Source organism: Gymnodraco acuticeps, unplaced genomic scaffold (assembly GCF_902827175.1).
Source record: "Gymnodraco acuticeps unplaced genomic scaffold, fGymAcu1.1, whole genome shotgun sequence".
In the NCBI taxonomy this organism is placed as follows: domain Eukaryota; kingdom Metazoa; phylum Chordata; class Actinopteri; order Perciformes; family Bathydraconidae; genus Gymnodraco; species Gymnodraco acuticeps.
In genome coordinates this window covers 597,111-623,693 of record NW_022990838.1, presented here as the reverse complement: position 1 = coordinate 623,693, position 26,583 = coordinate 597,111, and the positions used below count along the sequence as shown (strand labels likewise).

General features: G+C 39.8%; 3 protein-coding genes across 5 annotated transcripts; 1 reads left to right on the top strand and 2 right to left on the bottom strand.

Annotated features, from left to right (window-relative positions):
* Window positions 1–2,736: 2,736 nt before the first annotated feature.
* ubb (ubiquitin B) lies at window positions 2,737–9,517 on the bottom strand. The gene is given in 4 exon segments (XM_034233019.1): window positions 2,737–3,495; window positions 6,352–8,023; window positions 8,025–8,647; window positions 9,238–9,517. Coding segments are annotated over 3 exon segments (2,985 nt in total). The 5' UTR covers window positions 8,640–8,647; window positions 9,238–9,517; the 3' UTR covers window positions 2,737–2,797.
* On the top strand, window positions 9,399–13,154 carry cenpv (centromere protein V). Of its 3 annotated transcripts, none has more exons than XM_034233015.1 (5): window positions 9,399–9,665; window positions 11,506–11,598; window positions 11,839–11,908; window positions 11,988–12,102; window positions 12,843–13,154. In XM_034233015.1, exons 1-5 carry the CDS (start codon window positions 9,469–9,471, stop codon window positions 12,995–12,997), a joined length of 630 nt encoding a protein of 209 aa, XP_034088906.1. In that variant the 5' UTR covers window positions 9,399–9,468; the 3' UTR covers window positions 12,998–13,154. The 3 variants fall into 3 exon arrangements, with proteins under 3 accessions (XP_034088906.1, XP_034088908.1, XP_034088907.1); XM_034233017.1 differs by lacking the exon at window positions 9,399–9,665 and adding an exon at window positions 10,365–10,392; XM_034233016.1 differs by lacking the exon at window positions 9,399–9,665 and adding an exon at window positions 10,425–11,395.
* Window positions 13,004–26,246, bottom strand: pigl (phosphatidylinositol glycan anchor biosynthesis, class L). Its single transcript, XM_034233013.1, has 7 exons — window positions 25,843–26,246; window positions 24,987–25,086; window positions 18,804–18,894; window positions 17,671–17,738; window positions 16,173–16,204; window positions 14,018–14,151; window positions 13,004–13,487 (listed from the first exon to the last, which is right to left on the bottom strand). The coding sequence occupies exons 1-7, from the start codon at window positions 26,099–26,101 to the stop codon at window positions 13,359–13,361; spliced, it is 813 nt and encodes a 270-aa protein (XP_034088904.1). The 5' UTR covers window positions 26,102–26,246; the 3' UTR covers window positions 13,004–13,358.
* Between the last annotated feature and the right edge of the window lie 337 nt (window positions 26,247–26,583).

Here is a 26,583-nt window from a genome sequence, read left to right as displayed (position 1 = left end):
CACCAGCCCAGAAGGTTGTTTTGTCATCCATTGAAAACAAGAAACAGCTCAACCTATTACTATTTAAGGAACTGACCGAAGACAGGCTTTTCCATCTACGGGGCACAAACAAACACAAGTTGGTGGTGACAGGGGAGGACTCATGCCCCATCGAGATCAGGATGGAAGAAAGAAGGAGCCGATATGAGCTAGAAAATCAGCAGGAAGAAGCTGACACCATCATTGTCCAACATGTCCTGGGGTGTGCTGGAGAAGCCCATCAAATCTCTGTGGTTTCTGATGACACAGATGTGTTCGTCCTACTCCTTCACTATTACCATCAGGCAGGACTGGATGTACCACTCATCATGGAATGGCTATAGTGGACATCAAGGCGACACTGTCCAAGCATTCAGAAATTGTCGAGAACCTTTTACCAGCCCATGCCATATCGGGATGTGACACTGTAGCGTCTTACTATGGGTTGGGAAAAGGCTCTGTCATCAAAGTCCTGAAAGCTGGGTACGAACTTTCAGCCATTGGCAACATGGATGCACCATTCCAGCAAGTCCTCTACCAAGCCACTGCCTTCATCTCAGCCTGTTATGGCATAAAGGAGAGCACAGACATGTCACACACAAGGCTACTTGTCTGGGGGAAAAAGAATGGAAAAGGACATATGTCTGCTCCAAACCTTGCTGCTCTATACCACCAACAAATGAAGCATTCATTGAGAATGTTAAGAGGGCCCACTTTCAGGCAATGTTGTGGTGAAATCTCAATGTAAACCTGCTGCCAGCACTAAACCCGGAGGAATTTGGATGGAAAAAAGATACGCGTAACAGGTCACTGATCCCAACCCGGAAGATGCCAAACGTGTCCCAGATTACATTTTGGAGATGATCAGGTGTGGCTGCAAGAGTGAGACCCCTTGCAACTCCAATAAGTGCAGTTGTAAAGTGCATGGTTTGCCATGCACAATGTTCTGTGCATGTTTCAGGGTGGGATGCTCAAGATCCTAACACTATGATCATCAGCAATATTTGTAATGTGTCATTTCTATATGCTAATGAGCAATGTTTTATCCAACAATCTGCTTGCCTTTCCTTTTTGTTGTTGGTAATAAACGCCACGCAGTTGCGTGAGCAAAAGAGAGAAGTTGTTTGTATTGTCTTTGCAGAATTCACTGCACTACAAAATTATGTTTTGATGGGTCAGCTTGAAAGGGTTAATATTCATTTAGAATACAATGCACTGTATGAATATAAACATTGGGGAAGACAAATGTGATGCATTTGATTTGAATATATTTCAATATTATTGCATGAAATCTCATAAATCCTTATTTTTCTGGGATTTAGGAGTTTTGGGCATGAAGGGGTTAATATCTGAAAATGCTAAAAGGTTATCAGTGGACACCCTCCTGTATTCCTTTTGAATACACGTTGGAGAAAGTAAATTGGGTGCATTTGATTTGAGTATTTTGCATGAAATCTCATAAATCCTTATTTTTCTGGGATTTTGGCGTTTTGGCCATGAAGGGGTTAATATCCAAAAATGGTCAAGGGATATCACCGGGCACCCTCCTGTATTTTAAAGAGGTACCTCCAAGCTAAAAGAAACAGCAAGAATAAAAACTTCATCAGACGAAACAAGGTTCATCCAAAAATCAGGCTTTGGCTCCCGGACTATAACTCATCCAGGACTAAAATCGTTAACCAGCTACAGCATTATCTCTTTTTTAACACATTGTTTTTCCTTGTCAAAACATTGTGGCCTACATTACCCACAAGGCCAATGGACCACAGATAGTTGTGTTGTGTCAGTAGAAGCTAATGTTACACCCAGCAGAGCGGAGTGGGGTAGACTTTTTTGTAGCTCCAAATTCACAAATGATATATTACATTTCAAACATGTATAAAGCTCTTAAAACATATAGTCCCCCAGACCTGTAAACTTTGACCTGTCACACCTTCCCTACTTCTTCCCTATGTTTTCAACTACATTTAATGTTCCTCATTATATTTTGATAGTATGTTTACTCTGGTATTTATCCAAGAAAGCTTTCCCCAGACCCCGGTTTAAGAACCACACGGTTTTAAACTGGGTGGTTATTAATGTCTGTTAAGTGAGATAGGAAATGTGTAAATGCAACTTTATAGACATTGAGGGTGCTAACTAACAGTAAAACAGTGACATCTAGTGTCTCAATGTGACAATTAGTTATTCAATAAGGGGCCTGTGTTAGTAACACTTCCTTACTAATTGTACCCAAGAGGTTGTTACAAGGAGCAATTTACAAGATTTCATGGATAACATTCCCTAATAAAAGCCAATATAACTTTTGACTTTTGTGCACATAACTTCAGTTTCTTGGTTTGGCTCATCAAAGTTATTCAGGTAACTCAACCACTTGTTAAAACAAATTATAAAGAAAAACTTTAGGGAAGGACAACTAACAAAAATCTCTTGAGAGCATTCGAGATGCAATGTATGAGCAGTCAGTTAAACCCACTGACTTTTTTTTAATAATAACCCAGCAGAAGTCTTGTGTTTTTAATTATGACTTCTTGTAATTCCAGTTAGTTGAATTCTCAATTATATGAAATACAAAAAACATCAACTTTAAAACATTGCCTTTCGTAAGATTACCTATAGTAATAATACAGAATTAATCTGGATGTAGGATTTTAACATGAAAACCAGTCATTGTGTTATTCAAGAAAAGATTAGCAAAATAAGGGCAAAAACACATTATTTATTCTCTCATCGTTTATTGGGTTAAGTTGTCATTTAAATCTCTTCACCATATAATTATTTATTGCCCGCCCCTCAGACGCAGGACGAGATGGAGGGTGGACTCCTTCTGGATGTTGTAGTCAGAGAGAGTGCGGCCATCCTCCAGCTGCTTTCCAGCAAAGATCAGCCTCTGCTGGTCGGGGGGAATGCCTTCCTTATCCTGGATCTTAGCTTTGACATTTTCAATGGTGTCGCTGGGCTCAACCTCCAGGGTGATGGTCTTGCCAGTGAGAGTCTTCACAAAGATCTGCATACCTCCTCTGAGACGCAGGACAAGGTGGAGGGTGGACTCCTTCTGGATGTTGTAGTCGGAGAGGGTGCGGCCGTCTTCAAGCTGCTTGCCAGCGAAGATCAACCTCTGCTGGTCGGGGGGAATACCTTCCTTGTCCTGGATCTTGGCCTTCACATTCTCAATGGTGTCGCTGGGCTCGACCTCAAGGGTGATGGTCTTGCCAGTGAGGGTCTTCACAAAGATCTGCATGCCTCCTCTCAGACGAAGAACCAGATGGAGGGTGGACTCTTTCTGGATGTTGTAGTCAGAGAGAGTGCGGCCATCCTCCAGCTGCTTGCCGGCAAAGATCAGCCTCTGCTGGTCGGGGGGAATGCCTTCCTTGTCCTGGATCTTAGCTTTGACATTCTCAATGGTGTCACTGGGCTCGACCTCAAGGGTGATGGTCTTGCCAGTGAGGGTCTTCACAAAGATCTGCATGTTTGCCCCTGTGGAAAAAAGTTATAACACGTTACTGATACCCTATAATGTAAAAAGGCTTACTTTAAAAATAACATACTTTAAAGCACAACTAAATATAAGGCTATGTTGTTAATGAAGCTTTCTGTCGGAAGGAACGTTACACCTGAGTTGTTACATTTGTTCATGTGTTTTGCATACAGACGCCATTCTTAGAGGACATTATTTAATATTTATATCCCAGCAGAAATGTTAAAAGTGAGTAAATAACATGAACATACTGGTAGGAGGCCGGTGATTCGAGCACCAGCGCCATTTTAAAAGGGTATTGTTGTTTGCCTTCGTTTTTGTTCAACTAACGTTACCAGCTAATGGACGATGCAGCTAGAAATGTTGCACCATTGTTACTAACGTTAGCCATGTCTTTGACGTTGTTGATAAACTTGTCGAGTAATTTATAAAGAAATAAACATAGCAGGTAATACAGAATATAGGTAATCTAGGTTAACAGATATTGTACATTAAAAACAAATGCTAATTTTAGGTTGTTACCAGCCTCTACAGTCGTTGTTTACCAAGTGGTTAGCTAGCTGCTAAAACAAAAAAGTTAAAAACAAATGGACGCTGTAAGATTGATGTAATAAAATACAACATTTAACCTGAAAAAAATTGTAAAACAATTTTAAACGAACGATTTTACTCACAATTTGTTTCGGTATCTAGTGTCACTAACACCTCTCTCTGACTGTGCCGTTGCCAGGGGGACAGGATAACTTGTACTGCAGACTACACGTCATAGAGCAATATTCATCCGCAATGGAAAATAGTTCCCATTCTGTGTTTCAAAATACATAGGTTTATTATATTAGCTTCACTTTAAAGAAAGAAAGTTATACGACCAAAAAACATTGTTTTAAATGTTAATGAAAGCTACAATAACACAAACTTCAAAAGCCTAAAGATTTCTGTGTAAATGTTATAATTGTTTTAACATCAGAAGCCTTTTTTCATGATGAATAAACCTCTTAACCCTTAGTATTAATGTACCCTACATAATTTAAACACTCATTGTTTATGCCTGTTACTTGTCTTCCCATCTCTGGGCTCTGTTAGAATATAACTGCTCTGTTTAAAATATAGCCTACTGTGTGTTTCAGGTTGTCACAATTTAATTTGTAGGGTTTCATGTCATTTTGTCATATCTTCCTGATCTTGATGCACAAACAATCAACAGATTGTCAAGTAAGCAGTGCTATAAGACATATACATGGATAACCGCTGTCACCCAATTATCAAGATAACAATGCTGAGCCAGTTTAGTTTTGGTTTACATTAAATGTCACTTGTTAGACACAAAATACCTCTGCACAATCCTTATTATATCCATAATCCACACTACTTTGCTCACTGGAGACTGTAGTGTTATCCCGTACTCTAACTTTTCTGCTGGGTTTATTTGGAGGTAACATTCTTAACGCTTGAATAACAATTTTTGATTTAGTTGTCACTATATTCACTATATGTACACAGTCACATATTCATGTTACACATACTGTACATGTACACAACTATAAAGGGTTTTAAGGGCCACAACTTTAATATGTAATTCATAACTAACTATAACCAAATGCTTCAATAAATAAGTCATGTTACACTTGACACCCAAGGTAAATCAAAAGTTAAATGAGACATTAAACATATATTTTTGTATTTAAAGATATAGGCCTACATTGTATTGGTCATTGGTATATAAATGTAATTTCTTACCAATTAACACGAACATCGATTTATTTTATTCTGTGATTTAACCATTTAAGGCTCCAATTGAAAACAATAATTCATGACCTTTAAACTTAACTTTTTTTTTTAATGCCATGCATGTCCACTACCCAACCTTGCAAAGACACACTTTGGTCCTGCCTGTTAACACCCAGGGCATAAGGCAATCTATCTAATGCTGCACTTTTTTTATACCTAAGTTTACAAAAATGCTCTTCCCTCGTTTCTTTGATATATTTGTTGTTGGTCTTCCTTTCCCCTAACATTTCAACCTTTTGACACTAGATGGCGCTACACCCCTATTATTAAAACTACTTTATTTCATAGGGAAGCTCACCTCCAGCAGTGAAGAAGTTCATTCACTGAGTAGGGGAACATAATATGGTTTTGACTTACACATCAAATCTATGTTTCATATCGAATGACTAAACACCTTCAAATATAAAAGACACCATAGGCGAACATGCAATGAAAATGTGCCAACTTTGAACATTTCATTAATAAATCTGTGGGCTATCTGCTTTGACATCTTGTCATTAAAGTGCAACTACTTATAAGGATTTGAGCGAAAATATCGGTTTATTCATTTTCACACTCGACAGCCTACATAATGGAAAATGGTACAATAACATTGAAATGACTACTCATTAGCATGCTTTTCACCTATTTACTGCAGTTTGCATTATCAAAGTTCTATGGTTTAGATATGTATACTCGTTATGTCGACAATGCATGTACTGTCTTGTAATTAAAGCTTATATTGAGCAGTTTAGTTCACTACACCTTTACCATCAGTATTTTTTTTTTATGTCTCCACTTTCCCACTCTGTACCAGAGCCCATTTCTACCTCCCTTATTATTTAAATGTGGAACAGGATGCTCCAGACTTCTGTACTGATCTGAATAGGGACATTTGCAAAATGAAGGAACAAAACCAGGAAATAAAGTTTAAGCATTTATTAAGTGATGTACATTAAACTTTTGGTCATGTAACTCTTAACACCTTCTTCATGTGTAACAACTTTATAATACGGTGTGTATAACATGTCATACGTAGCACGTTAACGTGAGGGAAATAAGGTTAAGAACATGGAATCATTAATCACTTTACTGCCCGCCCCTCAGACGCAGCACAAGGTGGAGGGTCGACTCCTTCTGGATGTTGTAGTCGGAGAGTGTGCGGCCATCCTCAAGCTGCTTGCCGGCAAAGATCAGCCTCTGCTGGTCGGGGGGAATACCTTCCTTATCCTGGATCTTGGCCTTCACGTTCTCAATGGTGTCACTTGCCTCAACCTCCAGGGTGATGGTCTTGCCGGTGAGGGTCTTCACAAAGATCTGCATGCCTCCCCTGAGACGCAGGACAAGGTGGAGGGTCGACTCCTTCTGGATGTTGTAGTCGGAGAGTGTGCGGCCATCCTCAAGCTGCTTGCCGGCAAAGATCAGCCTCTGCTGGTCGGGGGGAATGCCTTCCTTGTCCTGGATCTTAGCCTTCACGTTCTCAATGGAGTCACTTGCCTCAACCTCCAGGGTGATGGTCTTGCCAGTGAGGGTCTTAACGAAGATCTGCATACCTCCCCTGAGACGCAGGACAAGGTGGAGGGTCGACTCCTTCTGGATGTTGTAGTCGGAGAGTGTGCGGCCATCCTCAAGCTGCTTACCAGCAAAGATCAGCCTCTGCTGGTCGGGGGGAATACCTTCCTTATCCTGGATCTTGGCCTTCACGTTCTCAATGGTGTCACTTGCCTCAACCTCCAGGGTGATGGTCTTGCCGGTGAGGGTCTTCACAAAGATCTGCATGCCTCCCCTGAGACGCAGGACAAGGTGGAGGGTCGACTCCTTCTGGATGTTGTAGTCGGAGAGTGTGCGGCCATCCTCAAGCTGCTTGCCGGCAAAGATCAACCTCTGCTGGTCGGGGGGAATGCCTTCCTTGTCCTGGATCTTAGCCTTCACGTTTTCAATGGAGTCACTTGCCTCAACCTCCAGGGTGATGGTCTTGCCGGTGAGGGTCTTCACAAAGATCTGCATGCCTCCCCTGAGACGCAGGACAAGGTGGAGGGTCGACTCCTTCTGGATGTTGTAGTCGGAGAGTGTGCGGCCATCCTCAAGCTGCTTGCCGGCAAAGATCAACCTCTGCTGGTCGGGGGGAATGCCTTCCTTGTCCTGGATCTTAGCCTTCACGTTTTCAATGGAGTCACTTGCCTCAACCTCCAGGGTGATGGTCTTGCCGGTGAGGGTCTTCACAAAGATCTGCATGCCTCCCCTGAGACGCAGGACAAGGTGGAGGGTCGACTCCTTCTGGATGTTGTAGTCGGAGAGTGTGCGGCCATCCTCAAGCTGCTTGCCGGCAAAGATCAACCTCTGCTGGTCGGGGGGAATGCCTTCCTTATCCTGGATCTTAGCCTTCACGTTCTCAATGGAGTCACTTGCCTCAACCTCCAGGGTGATGGTCTTGCCAGTGAGGGTCTTAACGAAGATCTGCATACCTCCCCTGAGACGCAGGACAAGGTGGAGGGTCGACTCCTTCTGGATGTTGTAGTCGGAGAGTGTGCGGCCATCCTCAAGCTGCTTACCAGCAAAGATCAGCCTCTGCTGGTCGGGGGGAATACCTTCCTTATCCTGGATCTTGGCCTTCACGTTCTCAATGGTGTCACTTGCCTCAACCTCCAGGGTGATGGTCTTGCCGGTGAGGGTCTTCACAAAGATCTGCATGCCTCCCCTGAGACGCAGGACAAGGTGGAGGGTCGACTCCTTCTGGATGTTGTAGTCGGAGAGTGTGCGGGCCATCCTCAAGCTGCTTGCCGGCAAAGATCAACCTCTGCTGGTCGGGGGGAATGCCTTCCTTATCCTGGATCTTAGCCTTCACGTTCTCAATGGAGTCACTTGCCTCAACCTCCAGGGTGATGGTCTTGCCAGTGAGGGTCTTAACGAAGATCTGCATACCTCCCCTCAGACGAAGGACAAGGTGGAGGGTGGACTCCTTCTGGATGTTGTAGTCGGAGAGAGTGCGGCCATCCTCAAGCTGCTTACCAGCAAAGATCAGCCTCTGCTGGTCGGGGGGAATTCCTTCCTTGTCCTGGATCTTAGCCTTCACATTCTCAATACTGTCGCTGGGCTCAACCTCCAAGGTGATAGTCTTGCCAGTGAGGGTCTTCACAAATATCTGCATGCCTCCCCTCAGACGGAGGACAAGGTGGAGGGTGGACTCCTTCTGGATGTTGTAGTCGGAGAGAGTGCGGCCATCCTCCAGCTGCTTGCCAGCAAAGATCAGCCTTTGCTGGTCGGGGGGAATGCCTTCCTTATCCTGGATCTTAGCTTTGACATTCTCAATTGTGTCACTAGGCTCAACCTCTAGGGTGATTGTTTTGCCAGTGAGGGTCTTCACAAAGATCTGCATGTCTGTACCTATGTCAAATTGAGAAAGATACAATTAGGGTTAAACAAAATCTGAATTAGTAAAACAGGTTTAATTGATGGGCTCTCACGTATGATAGATGTTAAGAGTACATTTGTCTTTTTATATTATCCTTATTATTTATATAAAAGATGTAGTGCAAGTCTAACTTGTAAAATGGCTTCCATTAACAACATATCAAAAGTCGAAAATACGTTTAGACAACTGCAAACAGAATTTTAATTAACAGCAGCTATTACATCCACGCCACGCGCCATTTTGAAATCATATTGACCTTACTTTTGTTCAGCTAACGTTACTCGATAATGGACTATACTGGAAATGTTGAGTCATTGCTAATGCTTACATAAGACAGCCACTAATTCGACGACGATAAATGTCGTTAGTGACACGTATACCGTTTTAAAATAAAGTCTACAACCTGTCGTGTTAATGTAAATTTGAGACAACGTCTGACAATCTTCTAAACAAGCGAAGCTGTACTGCAGTGGCACGAAACAAGCTACTAAAACATCCACTCATCAATAGTTGAAGAACTAACAACAATACAGCTTGAAAACAGAAGAAAATATATACTTACGATCAAGAGACGCAGTTAATATGTTTGGATCCTTCTTGCGTAGTGTTACTCTCTTTCAGCTTCCGCTGTAGAACTAACTGCTGGTCAGACAAATACTGTATTATATACCAATGACTACATACGTCATCTGTGAGTATCCTTCCGCATGTGAAAGTAGTCACCACTTCTCGGCAGACCACTATTTCAATTCAAAAATATTAATAGCACAATATTGTTTTATCGAATCATCACATGTTTACTCATAAAGATGATTTTATTCAAAAACAATTGTATGGATGTAAACGTTATTTTATGCGGCGGAATAATATCTCTCTCTACACTACGGTTCTGGAATTTTCTCGAACTGCTGTAGCAACAGAAACCGTCCTTGAGCTTCTGATTGGACTGCACGATTGTTTGTTTTGCCAGCGATTGGTTGCTGTGTTACAGTAAGTATTGTTTGTTGACCGACTTGTATTTTTGACTGAGATTTTAACATATATTTATGAATTAATGTCAAGACCTAAATAGACAATGGTTCGTGTCATTCTGTGCCATTATAGTGTAACCATATACATGGACTTTTCTAAAACGTAACTCTTTCCATAATACAGAATTTCATACAAGTTATGTCATTAGGAACTCATCAGGTCTATACATTAATATGCATTTAATGTGACACGACAGAGGGGCATGTGCAAACAGGAATTTGAGTTAATCTCCATCATTCGTCGCTGTTAACAGATGGACATTTGCTTGGTAAACATCTGATACCAGCTGCTGTGGCAGCAGGGTTAGGTCTTGGAGGCAAAATGGAAGCGTACACACTGTTAACTGACCACCTTTACCCACCTTGTATTCATTAGCAACCCATATCCAGCATGTTTCCTACAACACCACCATTTAAATAAATAATACATTCCTGATTTAAAGCCAACCTGAACACCTCTGCAAAGATGTAATTTGATCAGCAGAAATAGGCGATACCAGTTATCTGGCATGCACAATAAAAAAATGACCTAAATACTGAAACGTGATGTTTGAGAACCAGAATGACCATATGTGGTGTGTCTAAAGATACACTGTTGTGTTCTGCCAGAGTGTAAGTTGACTAAATAGATTTCAATTCCCTTTTGGTTTTGTTTTAGATCTATCTGATGTTTCATGAAAGCAGTGGTATGGCAATGTTCAGCTTATAAGGATGTACACACTGTACAGAAAGTACTTTGTCAAGTCACCATTTTCTATGAGAAAATGGTCATGGCAGGAGAAAAAAACACACTCACAAACAGATAATGTAACAGCTGTTCATAATTCTAACACACTGCCAGGGCCACTCAACATGATCCTTCTGACAGAACACAATATAATTGTTCTCCTCTTCCTTGTTCATTTGTTGAGTAATTATAAGATTCTAAGGAAAAGGCTGTAGGTATGCATGACTAACTGCCTGCATGATGACAATGCTCATGTGATACGGAAAAACAGTGATACATAACATTTTGGTGATGTGTACCTGGAGTAAAGGGACTTTGGCAAGATATTTAGAATGAAACCAGTGATTTGCCTTCCCATTTTCTAGCTTCAGCCATTATTTCAGACAACAGTGGCACTGTGACCTAAATTCAATTAAAGCTCAGATGGGGTCTGTAGCCTTCTGGGGTTCTATAATGGGGTCATAGATATGATACAACAGGGAGGGTCATAATTTATGTATTTGGGTCACAGCTTTCCCTTAACACCACCCCTCCAGCTGCACCCTGTCATATGACACCCAACCTGTGATGCATTACACCAGCCAGTGCTTTCCAACAGAGTTCAGAGGAATGTGTTTGTGCATGTCTGTTGTACTTTGCCCTGCCTCTTGCTTGGAATAATGATGCACTGCCTCAAAGTGTTCCAGGAAGAAACGATCTTTCAAGCAAGCTATGGCCTATATTTGAGTGTTGTCTGTGGTTTGTTGCAACAAACTTGACTTATTTTTGGGAATTTCAATGACCCAACAATAGCTGTGAATGGATCAAAAGTAGAGAGGCTTATAATGTTAATTTAACTCTTATCAGTTAATGGACTTTGATTAGTTTAATGTGCCATTTTGGGTGGGACGTTCAGTTCCACGTCGAAACGTATCATAACAAACTAGCACACAAGTTTCATCAGAGCTTCAGTGACTAGTTTGGTAAACACATTCTTTCTCTTGTTGACATCAAAGTGACTGAAATATCATCCTACCTAAATCAGAATAAACGTGTTTCTCATGATAATTTGTTATTTCCTTTATACCTACAGAATGGATCTGGTGAAACACACCGGCGGTTGCCACTGTGGGGCTGTAAGATTTGAAGTCCTAAGTTCCCCAGACCTCCATGTTTTCCAATGCAAGTAAGGAAAATAAATCTTATATTGTCTTGTAATTTAAAAATAAACACTGTGTATTGGACAAAAACTAGATTGTCCAAGACATTTATTATTTTAAAATGAATGGGTAAAACACATTTGTTTTGCTAAATAAAAACAAATGAATCCCATAACTGTCATGTTAAAGAGATTTCAAACAACATGTGTCGCTTGTACACTTTATAGCAAGTTAATACATACTGAATTATGTCTGTTTTTCTTCAGCTGTAGCATTTGCACAAAGAAACAAAACCATCATTTCATTGTTCCAAAGAATCACTTCACACTCTTACAGGTAACTCAAGCTAAATATTTGATTATGTTTGAAATCAGAAGAGCATTTTAAAGTAAATTAATTTGGTTTTCCTTGACAGGGGTCAGATTATCTGATCACATATACGTTTAACACTCACATTGCTAAACACACCTTCTGTAAGACTTGTGGAGTTCAAAGTTTCTACACTCCACGCTCCAACCCTGACGGCTACGGTATGATCGCTAACAGTTTACACAAGACAGTCACACCACGCTCATATGTTGTTACCTAACATCCTGCTGTGTTTACTCCAGTCTACTCTGCCCAAAACAAAGCCCTTTATTTCGGATATTTGTAAAAAACAGAACCTTTATGTTCCCAATAAGAGATAAATGTTCCATACCAAGTTTCCAGATTATATAAGAAAACTTCTCCTAAAATCTATACAGCAGATTCAATATATCTTTGTTAAAAAACAATTACATAATACAGAGACACACAAAACTAATTTAGGTGACATGGGGAAGATTACAAAAAAAGTTTGATTAGATGATATACAAAATTTGAGCTCAATATGGCAAAAATAACACAAGGATGCAAAAACATTTAAAATACTGCCTCACCATTATATTTAACTTGCTATTTTTTTCCTTCTGAGAGCATTATTTCAAAAAAAAATTGTGTTTTTAAAGAATTAAGCCCGAGCATCAGAAAAGATTCCCTTCAATACATTTTTAAATTCTACATCATATATTTCACATAACAGGCCTAGTATTAGATTTGGTTGGTTACCAAGACTATCCTCCACACACTGTAGGTCCAGGCTCCACAGTGACTGTATGACAAAGGGAGCCTTGTGACTCTCTTCACCTCCAGCACACCCTATTCTGACTCAGCCCCATGGTGTTATATAATGGGTGTAGGCTGTTTTTTTCATATGTAAATAACGTTGCTGTTGTTGTTTACTCCCCAGGCGTTGCTCCACACTGTCTGGATCCAGGTACTGTCCGCAGCGTCACAGTGGAGACGTTTTGTGGGGAGAAGTGGGAAGAAAGCATGCAAGCTCACAAGAGCATCAGAGATATGTCTAAACCTGAAGCAGACGCACAGCTGAAAAACACACAATGACAACACTGTGATTTAAGAATCAAGCTTATTTTAATCATCAGTATCAAAAATGTTTTACAGTATTTTTTAATAATCTTTGACATAAGATTACAAAACTGTATCCGTAGTGTTGCTTTCATACAGTGTAATGACAATAAAGATGTTTGAGAAACGAAAAGTCAGCATTATTTATGGAAAGGGCTTACGATAAAACGCTCAATCTTCTTTGAAAAAGTAAAGTACTACTGATAACTCTTTTTTTTACAGTGAGCAAAACAGCTCATCTGATTTGTAAACCCTTATTCACTCTTCACCACAGTTATCTAGTAGATAGGCAGCAGGAAAACAAAGTAACAGTCAGTGCATCAGTTTATCTCATAACTCAATAGATCTTCAGGTTCTTTGGACCTTGTGGGATCATTTGGAACGTGTTGATGAACATGTATCGAGACATGGTGACGTAGAGGTAACGAAACCACAGGAGCTGGGTGCGGTGGCAATACATGGCATCCTGAAAGGAGAAGAGGGTTGAACTTGTTAGTGAGTGCAAAGTAATCCATTACATTTGATATTGGATCACAATTAACACCCAATCGTGGTCCAAATATATCTGCTACTTACTGTACATGTAATTTTTATATACAGAATTAGCTTGATGTTAAGTTGCAAAGAATAATCGATCAAAAGGAAAACAATTTGATGAATTGTTAGTTAATTTCTTATGCAAAAATGTTAGACATGCCGTTATCGGCCTCTCAAATATGAAGAGATAAAAAAGACGTTTAAAGACATCACCTTGGACTTTAAGAAACTATTACTCCTGACATTTTATAGACCAAGAGATCATTAGATGAATCTAGAAAATGAAAATAATCATGCAATTATTTGATGCTCAACCACTTTTTTAAAAACCGTATCTCCACTTTTGCCTATTCAGCTCAGACACCGCATACAGCTTTGTTTAAATGTGCTAAACACATGTGCCCTCTAATAGGAGACAGTGACACGCCTTTCCAGCAAACAGTGCATTGTGAAGCTTACTTTGGCTTGCCTGTAGCCCTGTGAGCCGAGGAAACAGCGCAGGCTGCAGGGCAGCAGCCAGCTGAAGGGAAGCTCCAGGAAAGAAATGTACTTCCTGAAGAGGCCAACGGTCACCAGGGAGAGCAAACAGCAGTCTGGGAGGACATACAGAGACACAGTTAGTTATCAGTATATGTTATTAATTCAGTACAGCAGCAACATGTCAACTAGGACATTCTCTCAGGCTGTTCTGTTTCAGGTCTTCTCTATAGAGAAGCAACCTGATGTTACAACAAACAATTATTCTTTATTACACTCAGGCTGTACTGAAAAAATCTCGGGAAAAATTAGAAAAACTGTCACTGTCAAGTTGCTAAAAAGGATATTATATTACAGAGCACATAGTCAACATGGTGAGTTTTATGTAGGTTTTTGTGCATGAACATTTTCTGCAAAGGCTACATCTTTCTCTCCCACAACTGAAACGCCTCAATTGGACTCCTTTACTTCCGTAACATAATGACAACACTATGTAACACTCACGCTTCTATTGGTTAGATCTCCAAAACATTGTAAGTGATAGGCTAAGGGGCGGGGCATCTCTAAGCAGTGGACCAATCATAACAGAGCTGGCCAGCTAACCAATCTTTTTGAACATTAAAGCATGTAAACATGTCACATTAGAGGCACCAAATATAAATATGAACCTGAAAATAAGCACAATAGGGTCTCTTTAAAGCTGCTGGTGAAGGAGAATTGCTGAACGGCCAGTAAAGAGGCTTTTTGTGAATCAGGCCAGGCCTAATTCACTCCCACAGGCTACAGTATGACCAGTCAAACAGGTGATGTGTGGTATAAATAACCAGCGTGCATGATTAATGACGCTCCTGCTGTTTTTATAAGATAGCTCTCTGCAGGCTTAAAGGGCAAGGCAGACTGAAGATAAAGTGTGTGTTTGCTCTGGCCTCGGGACTGAGTAGATAATGTCCTTCTGCTATTCAACCAGCACAGTGCAACAGTTGAGATTTCATGTATGATTAACTACTCTGGCCCGCTGTGCTGGTGTCTTATCATGCTGTCTGCTCAGACTTTAATGTGAGTGTTCTCTCTGGGCCTTAATGTTTCTCTTGTTAGCAGAGTATTGTCAGTTGAACATGTTGTACCCTCTCAGTCCTGATTATGTTCAAGCGGATAGTCATAATGCCTTTCAAATCACGTCTATTCATTTATTTTGTATTCACTGTTACAAAATGTGTAATATGTAATGTAAAGCGCTTGAGCACTTGAAAAAGCGCTCTAATAAAAAATGTAATGAATTATTATTAATTATTATTTCACAAAATGTTAGAGGTTAATATCATACTTTTTACTCCACTACCTAGACTCATACCGAGTACTATTACTTTTGATTCTTGAAGTACATTTAGCTGATAATACTTCTGTACTTCTACTTCAGTAACATTTTTAATTGAGGACTTAATTTTGTTCTCTTAATACCATTATTATTTATACTTTTACTTAAGTAGGTACTTCTAAGTAATATCTAAGTACTGTTTCCATTTCTGCTGCTTGGGATAACTGTCTGGGCTCACGCTGCCACCAGCAGACCAAACTCTATAGATGGGAAACAAAAGCCATGCAACCCTTTAGAACAGAAGAGGGCGCTGTACAATAACAAACACCCAGCCTGAGCAGTCCACAGCACCTTCTAGCAGACTGGAGAAGCAGCTACTCATGTCAGGCAGTCTGTATCTTTTAATAAAAATGCTACCTGAAGCCTCATAATGAATACAAGGCTTTTGTACTGAATTGTATTGCCTTTTTCATATCCAACAGCGAGAGAAGAAGTGGTTCCTTACTCAAGAATTATTTTCAGTTTAATATGTTATATAACTTATAGCTCCAACACAGCAATGGGTATATGACTGATCCCTCCTAAAACTGTTTCAGATTGAGTTTATCCTGGTAGGGAGTTAGTTTGAGTTTTGAAGGAAAGGATTACCAGGTCAGTTACCATAACAGAAAAAGCTTTCCAAATGAGGATTTAGGAATTAACGCAAGGGAAACCTTACTGGTTTATTTTCTGAAAATTGACTAGTAACTGCAACCAGGTACTTTGGACACACATTTTCAAAAGTTTAAACCCTCTTAAAAGTTGTTTTTGTGTCCCACTTACCATTGGGTACTTGTCCAGTGGAAGCCAGATAGCTGTAAATGGAGGGAAGAGCCGTGTTACAGGTTAAAAATATTGAAGAGGCAAACATTGTTGTCAAAGAGATGATAAGTAAATGGCAATGGTGTGATGTTCCTACCTGCCAATCTATAACCAAGATGAGAGCTTTCTTAACACTGATTGCAACACAAATGAGTCAAATGTCAAAATGTGTGAGCCTACAGAGGCAGTAAGCATATACTTGTGTGTGTTTGTGTGTTTCAGGTCAATTTGTATTCAAAGTTGGAGGGTTATTTTTTCCCTAGGGACATGACATTTTCATTTCCTGTTCCTCTGTCAAATCTATTTCAAGTCTTTCACATTTGCATTTCAAGAGCAACTATAGGGGCAGCTCATCCCAAAATCAAAAATATATATTCTTCTCCATCTGTCTCTATCTGTAGTTCTGTTTATCAATCTTATAATGTTATGGAGTAAGTTGTAGAGTTTTGAAGATATCAGATGTATGCATGTCTGCTTTTTCTCAAATAAAGTCCATTATATTGTAGAAAATGATGGCACTCGGTTTGTGGTGCTCAAAACGCCAAAAGAAATACATTTAATAAACTCAACAGCTTTGTCTCTTTCCATAAATCATGATCTGGTAACTCAAGATACAAAGCATTTTATCGTAGGAACTATTACTTACTCCTGAGGGGTGATACGGTTGCTGGTTGTAGTTTGGTAGAAAGAAAATAGTTCCTACATAAAACTGCTCGAGATATGTGGATTATTTTTGTTAACTGGCTCATGATTATGGAAATAGACAATAACTTCTATTGTATTGGAGACACAAAGCAACTCACACCAATCTATATTGATAAAAAGAACTAACATTATGAAACCATTTATTCTATATTTGTAGTTGAATTGTCCCTTTAACACGCTGACTAAACTCAACAACAAACCACTGAGATTTAAAATACTGCAAAGCTAGTGCACAGCCCCTCTGGGTTTGGGCCTTATGGGAATCATGAGATGTGACATTTGGAGAGCTCACATCTTATAAACAGTTGAGGGCCGGCTCAGAGAGGACTAACAGGCAAGACAATTAAGGCCTCAGTGCACTATGGGAACAGGAGCGTACATTTCCCAGTGAAAAACATTATTATTTTTTTTAAACCAACAGTCTGATGCAACGTGCTTGGTTGGCCTCTCCCACCTCACCACTTCAGGGACAGGATTTACTGCTGCTCTCTGGGAGCACAGCCCAGTGCCTCTGAGGACTGTGTTTGGATGGCCTCTCAGCTATGTAACAGCCCTATTATAAAAAACATGGTGTGTGTGCAGGGAAATATTTGGAAAGATGTTTGTTAATGTGGCTCTCAATGTTCTGCACTTTCCTGGACAATATTTTATGACCGTGGAGTTGGCTGTGGGTACCATGCATAAGGCACACCAAACCAATCTGGATGGTGTCTTTAGGTTGGCATCTTTAAAGTCTTTCTTTAAAAGTCAGTACCTGACAGCTTTATGGATGGCTGTGTGATTGGCATGGCCGCTCACTCCGCTCCCATCGAAGGTCAGCACCTGAAACAACAAAATGTCTCACTGTGTGTGGGTGCAAATCCAGCATTTGGGTATCTAAAAGTGAATTTAAATAAACGGAGGCAAAAGATTTGTCTTGGGTTAGTGTGTCTTGACTTTGGAGCTGTTTGGCAGCTGACAACTGATATTTAAAAGCCTTTTTCTGTGTGCTTGCTTCCACACAAGAGGAAGCAAGAAACAATCAGGTCAAAGGGAAAGAAAAAGTGCTTGACTAAAGACTTGGCATTTGCTATGCTCAGGCGTATTCTACCATGACTATGTCGTTGCAATCAAGCATCAGTTAACAAGTAGACTTTGTTTTTATCCCTCATGACCTGTATATAGAAAATCAAGAGATTGCCGTGGTTTAAGACCAAGGAAACAGGTCATTCAGTTTAAGAGCCAACCACATTTTACTCATGATGCTTATCTGTTTTTGCTGCATACATTCTTTAGAGAACTCATGATTCTCTAGCCTACTTTTTGGTCAAGAGGAATTCTTTCTGCAGAACCTGACAGGATGGGAGGAGACGGTATGTTTGTTTGTCGTCTTTGATAAGAAGAAGAGATCAGCGACTGCAGCATAAAAACAACGCAGCTGTATTTGATAAACTTGATTTAAGAACTTTTTTTTGTCATGGCTGCTGTACTTTTTGTTTGTCAGAATTTTACTATTTTTGTAGTCGAATAACAATTCTTTGATTTCTAAATTAGCCACATTCCCATGAGTTAATAGTACGGAACTACACTGCGGCAGATAAGCATCTACACCAAGTTGAATCCAAACTTTCAACTGCAGCAGAGGCCATTTCCTCTCGTTTTCAGGGAGGCTCAAAATGAAGTCTGAGCTGGACAAAAAGAAACGCAGTCTGACAGGAATACTATGCAGACCACAAGGAAAATGGGATAATGAGCTTGAGACATGAGGTGCGAAGACATATGGTTAAAACTTAAGAAAGCAATACATGGATTTTGTACGCAAAAGGGCAGGGAAATGGTTTGTTGACAGGAAATGAGGAAAAAACAACTGCTAAGAAAGGAAAGAATTCAGCACGAAGCTGAACATACCATGTTGAAGGAGTGCTCTCTCATGTGCTTCACAATTAAAGAAGAGACCAGGGAGACGCTCCATTCTGCTTTGGGATCATCTGGGAGTTTTCTGGAGGGTGAAAAAAAGGACGTAGTTATCTTCCAAGTGATATTACTGATAAACAGGAGTGCATTGTGTCCGTGATGTAACTTGCGTACATTCTACACAACATAAGCATGCTTGGTGTTTCTCAGGCGCCTACTTTTTTACGAGTTTTTGGAATTCCAGGGGGTTAGGGGTCAGACGACCCCTCATGTGCATCTGAAACTACAGCCTGAAGACAACACATTACATACACATCACTTGGCCAACCCAAGTTTGTGACTTACTCTACATGCAGATACTTCCTTTTTGGCACAAATAATACCTCTCAATTGAAAGACTAAAAAACGTTTTTTTTTGCAGTTGTTCAACGCCCCTGATGAACTCAATAGAAACCAGCCACCATAATAAAGAATCAATGTAATAGAACCAGTTTGTCCACCAGATATGATTCCTCTGATTTCTGTTGTTTAAAACACAAACAGACAACAAAGCAATGACGGTTTGAAAACCATGGGGGTCTCGGTCTGATGAGATAAGCAGAAAGATCAGTGACATGATGTGTTGCTGAACAATTTAATTGAACAGGTCCTTCCATTTCAAATACTTTGATGTTAAGATAGATCATCTGCTATCCTGGAAAGACCACATTGAAGCTGTCTGGAAAAGGACAAACAAAGACTTTTATTTTCTCGTCTTGTTCTACAGTATTGTACGTTTCTGTTTACAGCTTTGAATTTTACACCAAAAGAAAATCTGCTCAAAGATTGTAGGCCATTCGTTCGTTCCACGATTTAGACTGAATAACTCTTTTGTGCACCGGTCAATCCTAAAAATAAATATGGAATTCAATCCCAGATCAAATGGTCATTAAAGGGGCTTGGTAACATGTAAGACTTGATCTGACAATAGTGTAACATCCTAGGGCTGCTCAATTAATCGTATTTTAATAGCAATTACGATTCTGGCTTGCAACGATTATGAAAACAACATAATCGAAATAAAACGATTATTTATTTGATTTTTTAAATTATTTATTTGATTTGTTTTTCAGTTGAATTATACTTAAAGTTCAAGGTAATGAACTGTTAAAAACATACTGTTCACATTTTTTTTCAATAAATGGATGTTTTCAAAGTAAATGGATAATCGTTTTTAATAATGGTGATATCAATTATTGACCCAAATAATCGAGATTATGATTTTTGCCATAATCGAGCAGCCCTATAACATCCTCACATGGGGTGGCACATGGATGGTGTGACAGTGCATGTACGTTTTTTAAAGTGGGGGTAGGTGTGGGGGGGTCATAAACAGTTTCTTCCCTCCCCTCCATTGCTAACAATGAGCCGGGACAGTTGGGCTGGTAGGGGGAAGTGATGGATTAGAGCACTGATCTATTGGTGGCCAGTGATGTGAGGGTCAGGCTATGGTGTAAAGAGGTGGAGGGTTGGGGGGAGGCTATGTCATGGGGAGCAGGGGTGGGAGGAGGGGCGGGTCGGGGGTTCAGAGATAGTTTAAAACTGTCCGTCATCGAGTGAATGCACTGCTGTGACATATCATAATGATTGTGTGGGATGGCACAGGGAAATTGATTCAAACTTCTCTAAAATGTTCAAGGCCCCTAATGTAATAAAAGGTAATAAAAGAGCAATTTGGGAGGATTTGACAAAAGTGTATGAATCGTAAAATACCATTCCGAGTTCACAGCTTGGCCACACTCATGCATTTCTTAATGTTGCCCTATATTCTCTCTAGTGCATTTATTCATTTATTATCTGAGGCATTTAGCAAAGCACAAGCTTGCATGGAGGGGGGGGGGATGAAAAATGAACAAAAGACACCTGACCTTTCTCATGCAGGATGCAGGCAGAGAGTCAGCCTCGCCATGGCAACAGTGCAAAATGTCCTAAAGTAACCTCCCCTGCTCTGCTTTTGTAGCGTTGCATGTGGATGTGTAATTGCTTGCAGGCATCTGTATGTAGTGGTTGAACTTTGGCCGAGTAAGGCGGATTCAGTAGGTGTGTGTGCGTGTGTGTGTGTGTGTGTGTGTGTGTGTGCGTGTGTGTGAAAGAGGGCTTGGTTAGTGGACCACATGGACCACAGGCCTGTGAAACTGCCAGGCTTCTATCCACACAGTCAGATAATGTCCTGCTGGGAACCGCTGTGATGCCACTACAAACTGACAATGCACCCACAATCTCACTCTGTAATGAGGCAGTTAATACAGCAACACCAATAGACACACTTTGTTACACAATCATTTAGAGGCATTTATCGTCCAGGGTTTTTTTGAGGTAATAAACTGACTAATTATGTAAGTAGTGTTTAGAAAGAGAGGTTGTTGATAGAAAGAGAAAGCTAATGTGACAAAATGTCCTGTGTGTTGCCGGCAGCAGGATTGAGTTAAGCAACGGTTTGACTATTCAGAAAGCCAGTGTGTGCTGGTGACAAATGTATCTGGGATAAAAGCACAGCCACAGGTCAGTGGCAAGGCTGGAACATCTCACCACTATTTACTGCACTCTGCCGTGTGCCTTTAAATTAGCTACAGCTATTTTTACCACGATCGATGAATATTTAAACCTTGTACCCCATACAAGGTTTAAATATTATATACGGTGTTACTGAAGTCAATACGGCTTTCCTTTCCACAAACGTAATGCTTATGTCTTTGTTTACATCCAAAAAAAGATTAACATACATTAAAAAAAGACATTTTAAAGTCTGTGATAATATCTCAGTAAATATTTTTCTAACTTTCTAAGTAAAAGAGATATAAGTAGAGGAATTAAAGTTTTAAATAAATGTGATGTTTGTTATAGAGTTGGTTCAGTCTGGTTGATAATGTAATGAAGCGTCGAGGTGGTTGGATGTGTGCAGTGAGCAGCTATAATTGAGTCCAGGGAGTAGACAGAGGTCAGGCCAGTGCAAGTGGAGAGGCAGCAGAGCGTGCTCAGATCCAGCTTGATCACAAAGGCCCCAACATGCACTGGGGCCCCAGATACTGTCTACACAGCTGTCCTATTCAGTAAGCATTAAAGGGAAAATCCTATTTTAAAGCAGAATTCACGTGTTATTCCTGTTATTCATAGCATAGGCTTTAGTTGTGAGGAAGCAGGTCTCACTCAGTTTGTTCGTTATGAAACATAAACCTACACTGTGCGAAGTTGAGACTTTAGCTTGAAAACAAAACTCCAGTGGACCCAGCACACACTTCCCTGATGCATGACATGATACAGTCAATACTGCAACAAAAAAAACGTATTAGTATGCATTAGGTCTGGTACTAGTTTTTTGCAAATGTTTAATACAGTTTGACCAAGTTTAATAATATCTAGATGCCACATCATTTGCATGAGGATAATTACAATTAGTGTATTTTTAATAATATTAAATATTGCATTGTTACATCCATGTTGACATGCTTTCAGTTTACTAATGCACAGATTTTGATGGTACATTGCTGCGTACTTTGCCGTGTTACAGCAACTGGATCAGTGGAATAATGTGAATCCATAGTCGGGAATGTGGGTTACATGCATCCTTGTGCATAAAAAAACAAAACCCCCTTCATAGAAAAAGAACCCATAGAGGTCAAATACTCGTTGGGTAACCATTTAGTTTTAACCAAGACATCATTTGAAATTAATTGACTCAATGAGATGGATTTGATTCAAAACTGTAACAACATTTGAACCTAGTCCAACTAAATCGACAGTGACAAGACAAGTAGACTAAAGGTGCACCTTCCTGGTTTGTGTTCGCATTACAAAAACATAATAACTAGCTTGGCATAAATGGAAAATGCAAATATTTCAAACGACACACATACACTGAGGAGCTGCTCTAGATTTTTCTTTATAGCATTACATACAAATATTATGTCTTGAACCAAGGGGCTAGGAGCTTTAAAACAATAGAGGTCAGTCTTGAAATTGTTACTTCAACTACTGTTAATTAGCATAATCAAACCTTCAATCATCTTAGTATAACTCCAATACATTGTTAAGATGCAAAGGGCTTTGGATTATATTGAAATTGTGCAGCTTTTTTCTGTTTGTGTAAATATGAAAAAAGGGAAAGGTCACCAACTTTTGCGCAACATGTTTTTCTTTCTTTTTGTTTAAAATGACGAGCGTAAAAAGCAGGGAGAGGTAAAGTCATGGATGAACTATACTTTGGCAGAGAAGGTTAGGAGCAAAGCCAAAGTGTGGCTCTCAATATGCAGACACATAAAGGGAAAAACAGCTTGGAATGACCTACATTAGCTGTGCTCAGAGCATGGCCAAAATGTATCCCACAGTCCTTGGCAGTTGGCTCCAGCAGACGGACAAGAGGAGGAGAAGGAGGAGGGGTGCTGGAAAAGAGTGGGGGAGCAGAGAGAGAGAGAGAGAGAGAGAGAGATGGAGAGACAGAGCTTGTTTGGGAGAGTGGGGCTCTCAATGTGCTGATAAGGTTTGTGTTTTGAGCAAACAGCAGAATACACAGAAAGGGAAAATGGGCTACTCTCCAGTTCAGCAGAAGTGCAGACAGCACTAAGATCAAAGTTCAGTGATGCTCTGTGTGCACAGGACGATAAAACTGCATTTAAAATACCACACACACACACACACACACACACACACACACACACACACACACACACACACACACACACACACACACACACACACACACACACACACACACACACACACACACACACACACACACACACACACACACACACACACACACACACACACACACACACACACACACACACACACACACACACACACACACACACACACACACACACACACACACACACACACACTAAATGTTCTCTAGAGCAGACAACCTGGGCAAGCTGCCAGAATACTGCTGTAAGCTCCAGGTTAGTGCTTGAGTTCATGCAGCTCTCTCTTGTTGCACCAACGTGTAGAGACTGAAATGTGGGCGGCCCGAGATTCTTAGAAACTCAAAACATTTCAGGGGAAGCTGCAGGGTTGTTCCACAGGAAAAAACTCCCCCTCTTCAACATCACCTTTACCACTTCTTTCTCAGTAATTTGACCTTGCCAATAGCCACAGCCAAAGCCAGGAGACTGGAAGTCTTACAGCTGGATCAACAGCACAACAAAAAAGAAACATGAAGAATAACGAGTTCCTCGAAGAATTTGGCCAACAAGTAGTCCTGGCTTCGATTTCTGCTTGAATGTAAAACCACTGTGGCTGTGAGTGAAATCTGTTTTAACTTGGTATTTTTTGTTGTTGTCTGACTTCCTCTCATTTATTTTAGTACTGAGAGATGAATGAGAGCTATCACACTAAAGTTATAATTTATTTTCTGAACTGTTAAGTTCCTGGAATGGACAACTAGTTTCTTAGAAAACTGTTGGAAAATCCCCTTTCATTCCATAGTCTACAACTGACACGAAGATATGCTCAAAAGTTTGCCAGCACAAGAAACACTTTGGTATGTAACCCACAATACAAACAAAAATTACCAAAGTTTTCCACTAATATAATCTACCTTTTTACTCAATTGATTAAAAAAACATAAACTCAAAAAATTGATTGCATTTGTTATAATTACAATTTCAAAAATTGCTTTACTATATTTTAAAGTATGGGGCATTTTAATAGATAGATTGATGTCACATTGGAATTTAAAGCTTCTTAGAGGGCTCTGTGTCCCACAGGGAAGACCGATCACCGTCCCTGGGGCCTTCTCATTTATTTCCTTTGACACATAGGCAGTTATACATAAGGCCACAGGCTAGATCGGCTCTGTTGTGGTGAGAATGGATGGTTGTGATTTGTTCTTTTGGTGGGAGGGGGCTGATGGGCACAGGCAGACCTGCTGAGACCTGACTCCTGAATTAAGGGCAGCAGATATATATTAATATTTTCCTATGTCATTTTTTGAGCCAACAATTAGCTTCAGTTTTAAATCATTGAGGGCTGACACCAATCAACAGTACGATCAACAGTACGATGTTTAAAACACATATTTATTTAACAAGTTAACTCAAACTCAGTTTTCTCAACATTGAAAGGAACACATAAGAAAATGTTTTTAACTAACTTGTAAAACGTTGTGTTGTATGTTTGGTGCATAGGTTTGCTTACTTATGGTCTATTATGGTGATTCTGGAGTCTGGTATCCCCAACACTGCACAGCTGTTGAGAAGTTCTTGTTTACGCTGAGCTCCTTGATTGTAGTAGTTTCCTGTACAATATTTGGAGGACAAATTAGGCTATTGATGCTCCATAATGGCTAACATAATTATGTCTAGGTAACACATTTTACAATGTCATTCTTGTTCTTTAGCTGTATGCTGGTCCTCTAACACCAGTTAAGTTCGATCTGAATGAAATATACACATTCTATGTATCATATCATTTATAAAATAAGTTTTTGAAGTGAGTTGCCTTTATTTCACTCCAGAAACCCTTGTTGATTTTTTTAATATAATCAACACCAAATGTGTTATGCCTTTCCTGAAAAAGCTAGTAACTGTTGACATCTCTGTCACCCACATGTTTCATACAAATGTATGATCTGTTGGCCTTAATAGATGTATGTTCAGTGAACACAAGACTGGCTTTCTTTATTTTACAGTAGTTGAGGGAATTATTAATTCACTCAAAAATCACAAGTTCTTGAATGTATAAGGTTTTATTATGTGAATACAACATAGTAAGACTTTGAATAGAAATAATTTTCAGGTGTATTTTAGAATTCAATGACGAATAATATGGTACAAAAAAAAATCCAGAAGCATCCATTTCCATATCCTTCACATTCAATCTAACGTTTATGTTTAGCAAACTATTATCTATTTAACTCAAATGAGTAAAAGCACGTGATTAAAACTAGCTTCCATTTGTTAGCAGCTATCCTGAGGCTATATTAGCATTCCCCCATAATTGTATAATGAGGTCATAAAGCTCATTGTGATACAATAGTGTAGTGAAACCATACCTTCGGATAAACACAGCAAATGAACGCTGGCTTTTAACTCAACGAGACGTATAATCGTTGGCGCGAAGAACATACATTCATCATCCGGATGCGCAGTCACAACCAGAGCTCTGATGTCTGCGCCGACTGTGTCTCTGCTTGTTAACACGTTCATAACATGATTCAACGACTTCACCAAAGAGCTTCGATGTCGATAGTAAATGCATTTTATCCAAACCAAATAGGATAAAACTATAAAGACAGCCGGGTAAACACTCATTATTTTTGACCGTTACCGTAAACAATCCGTGTACAGACAAAAGCCTAACATACTAATGGTTCCACGTGTATAAAAACAACAACCTAAAAGCGGAAGGTTTGCTTTATTTAACGTCACCCCATCTTTAGATAATGCAGTAAGCGTCTTAACCATAGGTCTTAACTAATTGCAACAAAGCAATAGCTGCTCACTTTTAGCCACACAATAATGTGTTTCACTCCTTCGGAGACACTGTCACTTTCTCGGTTCATTTGATTATAAACTTCTTAGGATAACGAATAAATAACTATGAAACATAATACTTTTCTGGCATATTTGAGTAAACGGGACATTGAACGTTTGTAGTCAAATGAGATAAATTAAGCAAAATGTGTATTTTTGAAAAGTGAAAAACACCAGGAACGTTACTCTGTTTGAGGGGACGATTTAGCTGTTACACCGCATAATCCTTACAGGTATATAAAAACTAAAGAGTCAAATGT

Bases quoted from the DNA above. Each gene is read 5' to 3' on its own strand.
- pigl (XM_034233013.1), bottom strand. From the start codon at position 26,101: ATGAGTGTTTACCCGGCTGTCTTTATAGTTTTATCCTATTTGGTTTGG. The intron at 16,205-17,670 runs GTACTGACTTTT...CTCCATTTACAG, and splicing joins GCCATCCATAAAGCTGTCAG to CTATCTGGCTTCCACTGGAC. The intron at 13,488-14,017 runs GTAAGCTTCACA...TTCTCCTTTCAG, and splicing joins AGGGCTACAGGCAAGCCAAA to GATGCCATGTATTGCCACCG.
- cenpv (XM_034233015.1), top strand. From the start codon at position 9,469: ATGTTTACTCATAAAGATGATTTTATTCAAAAACAATTGTATGGATGT. The intron at 11,909-11,987 runs GTAACTCAAGCT...TTTCCTTGACAG, and splicing joins ATCACTTCACACTCTTACAG to GGGTCAGATTATCTGATCAC. The intron at 12,103-12,842 runs GTATGATCGCTA...TTTACTCCCCAG, and splicing joins CTCCAACCCTGACGGCTACG to GCGTTGCTCCACACTGTCTG.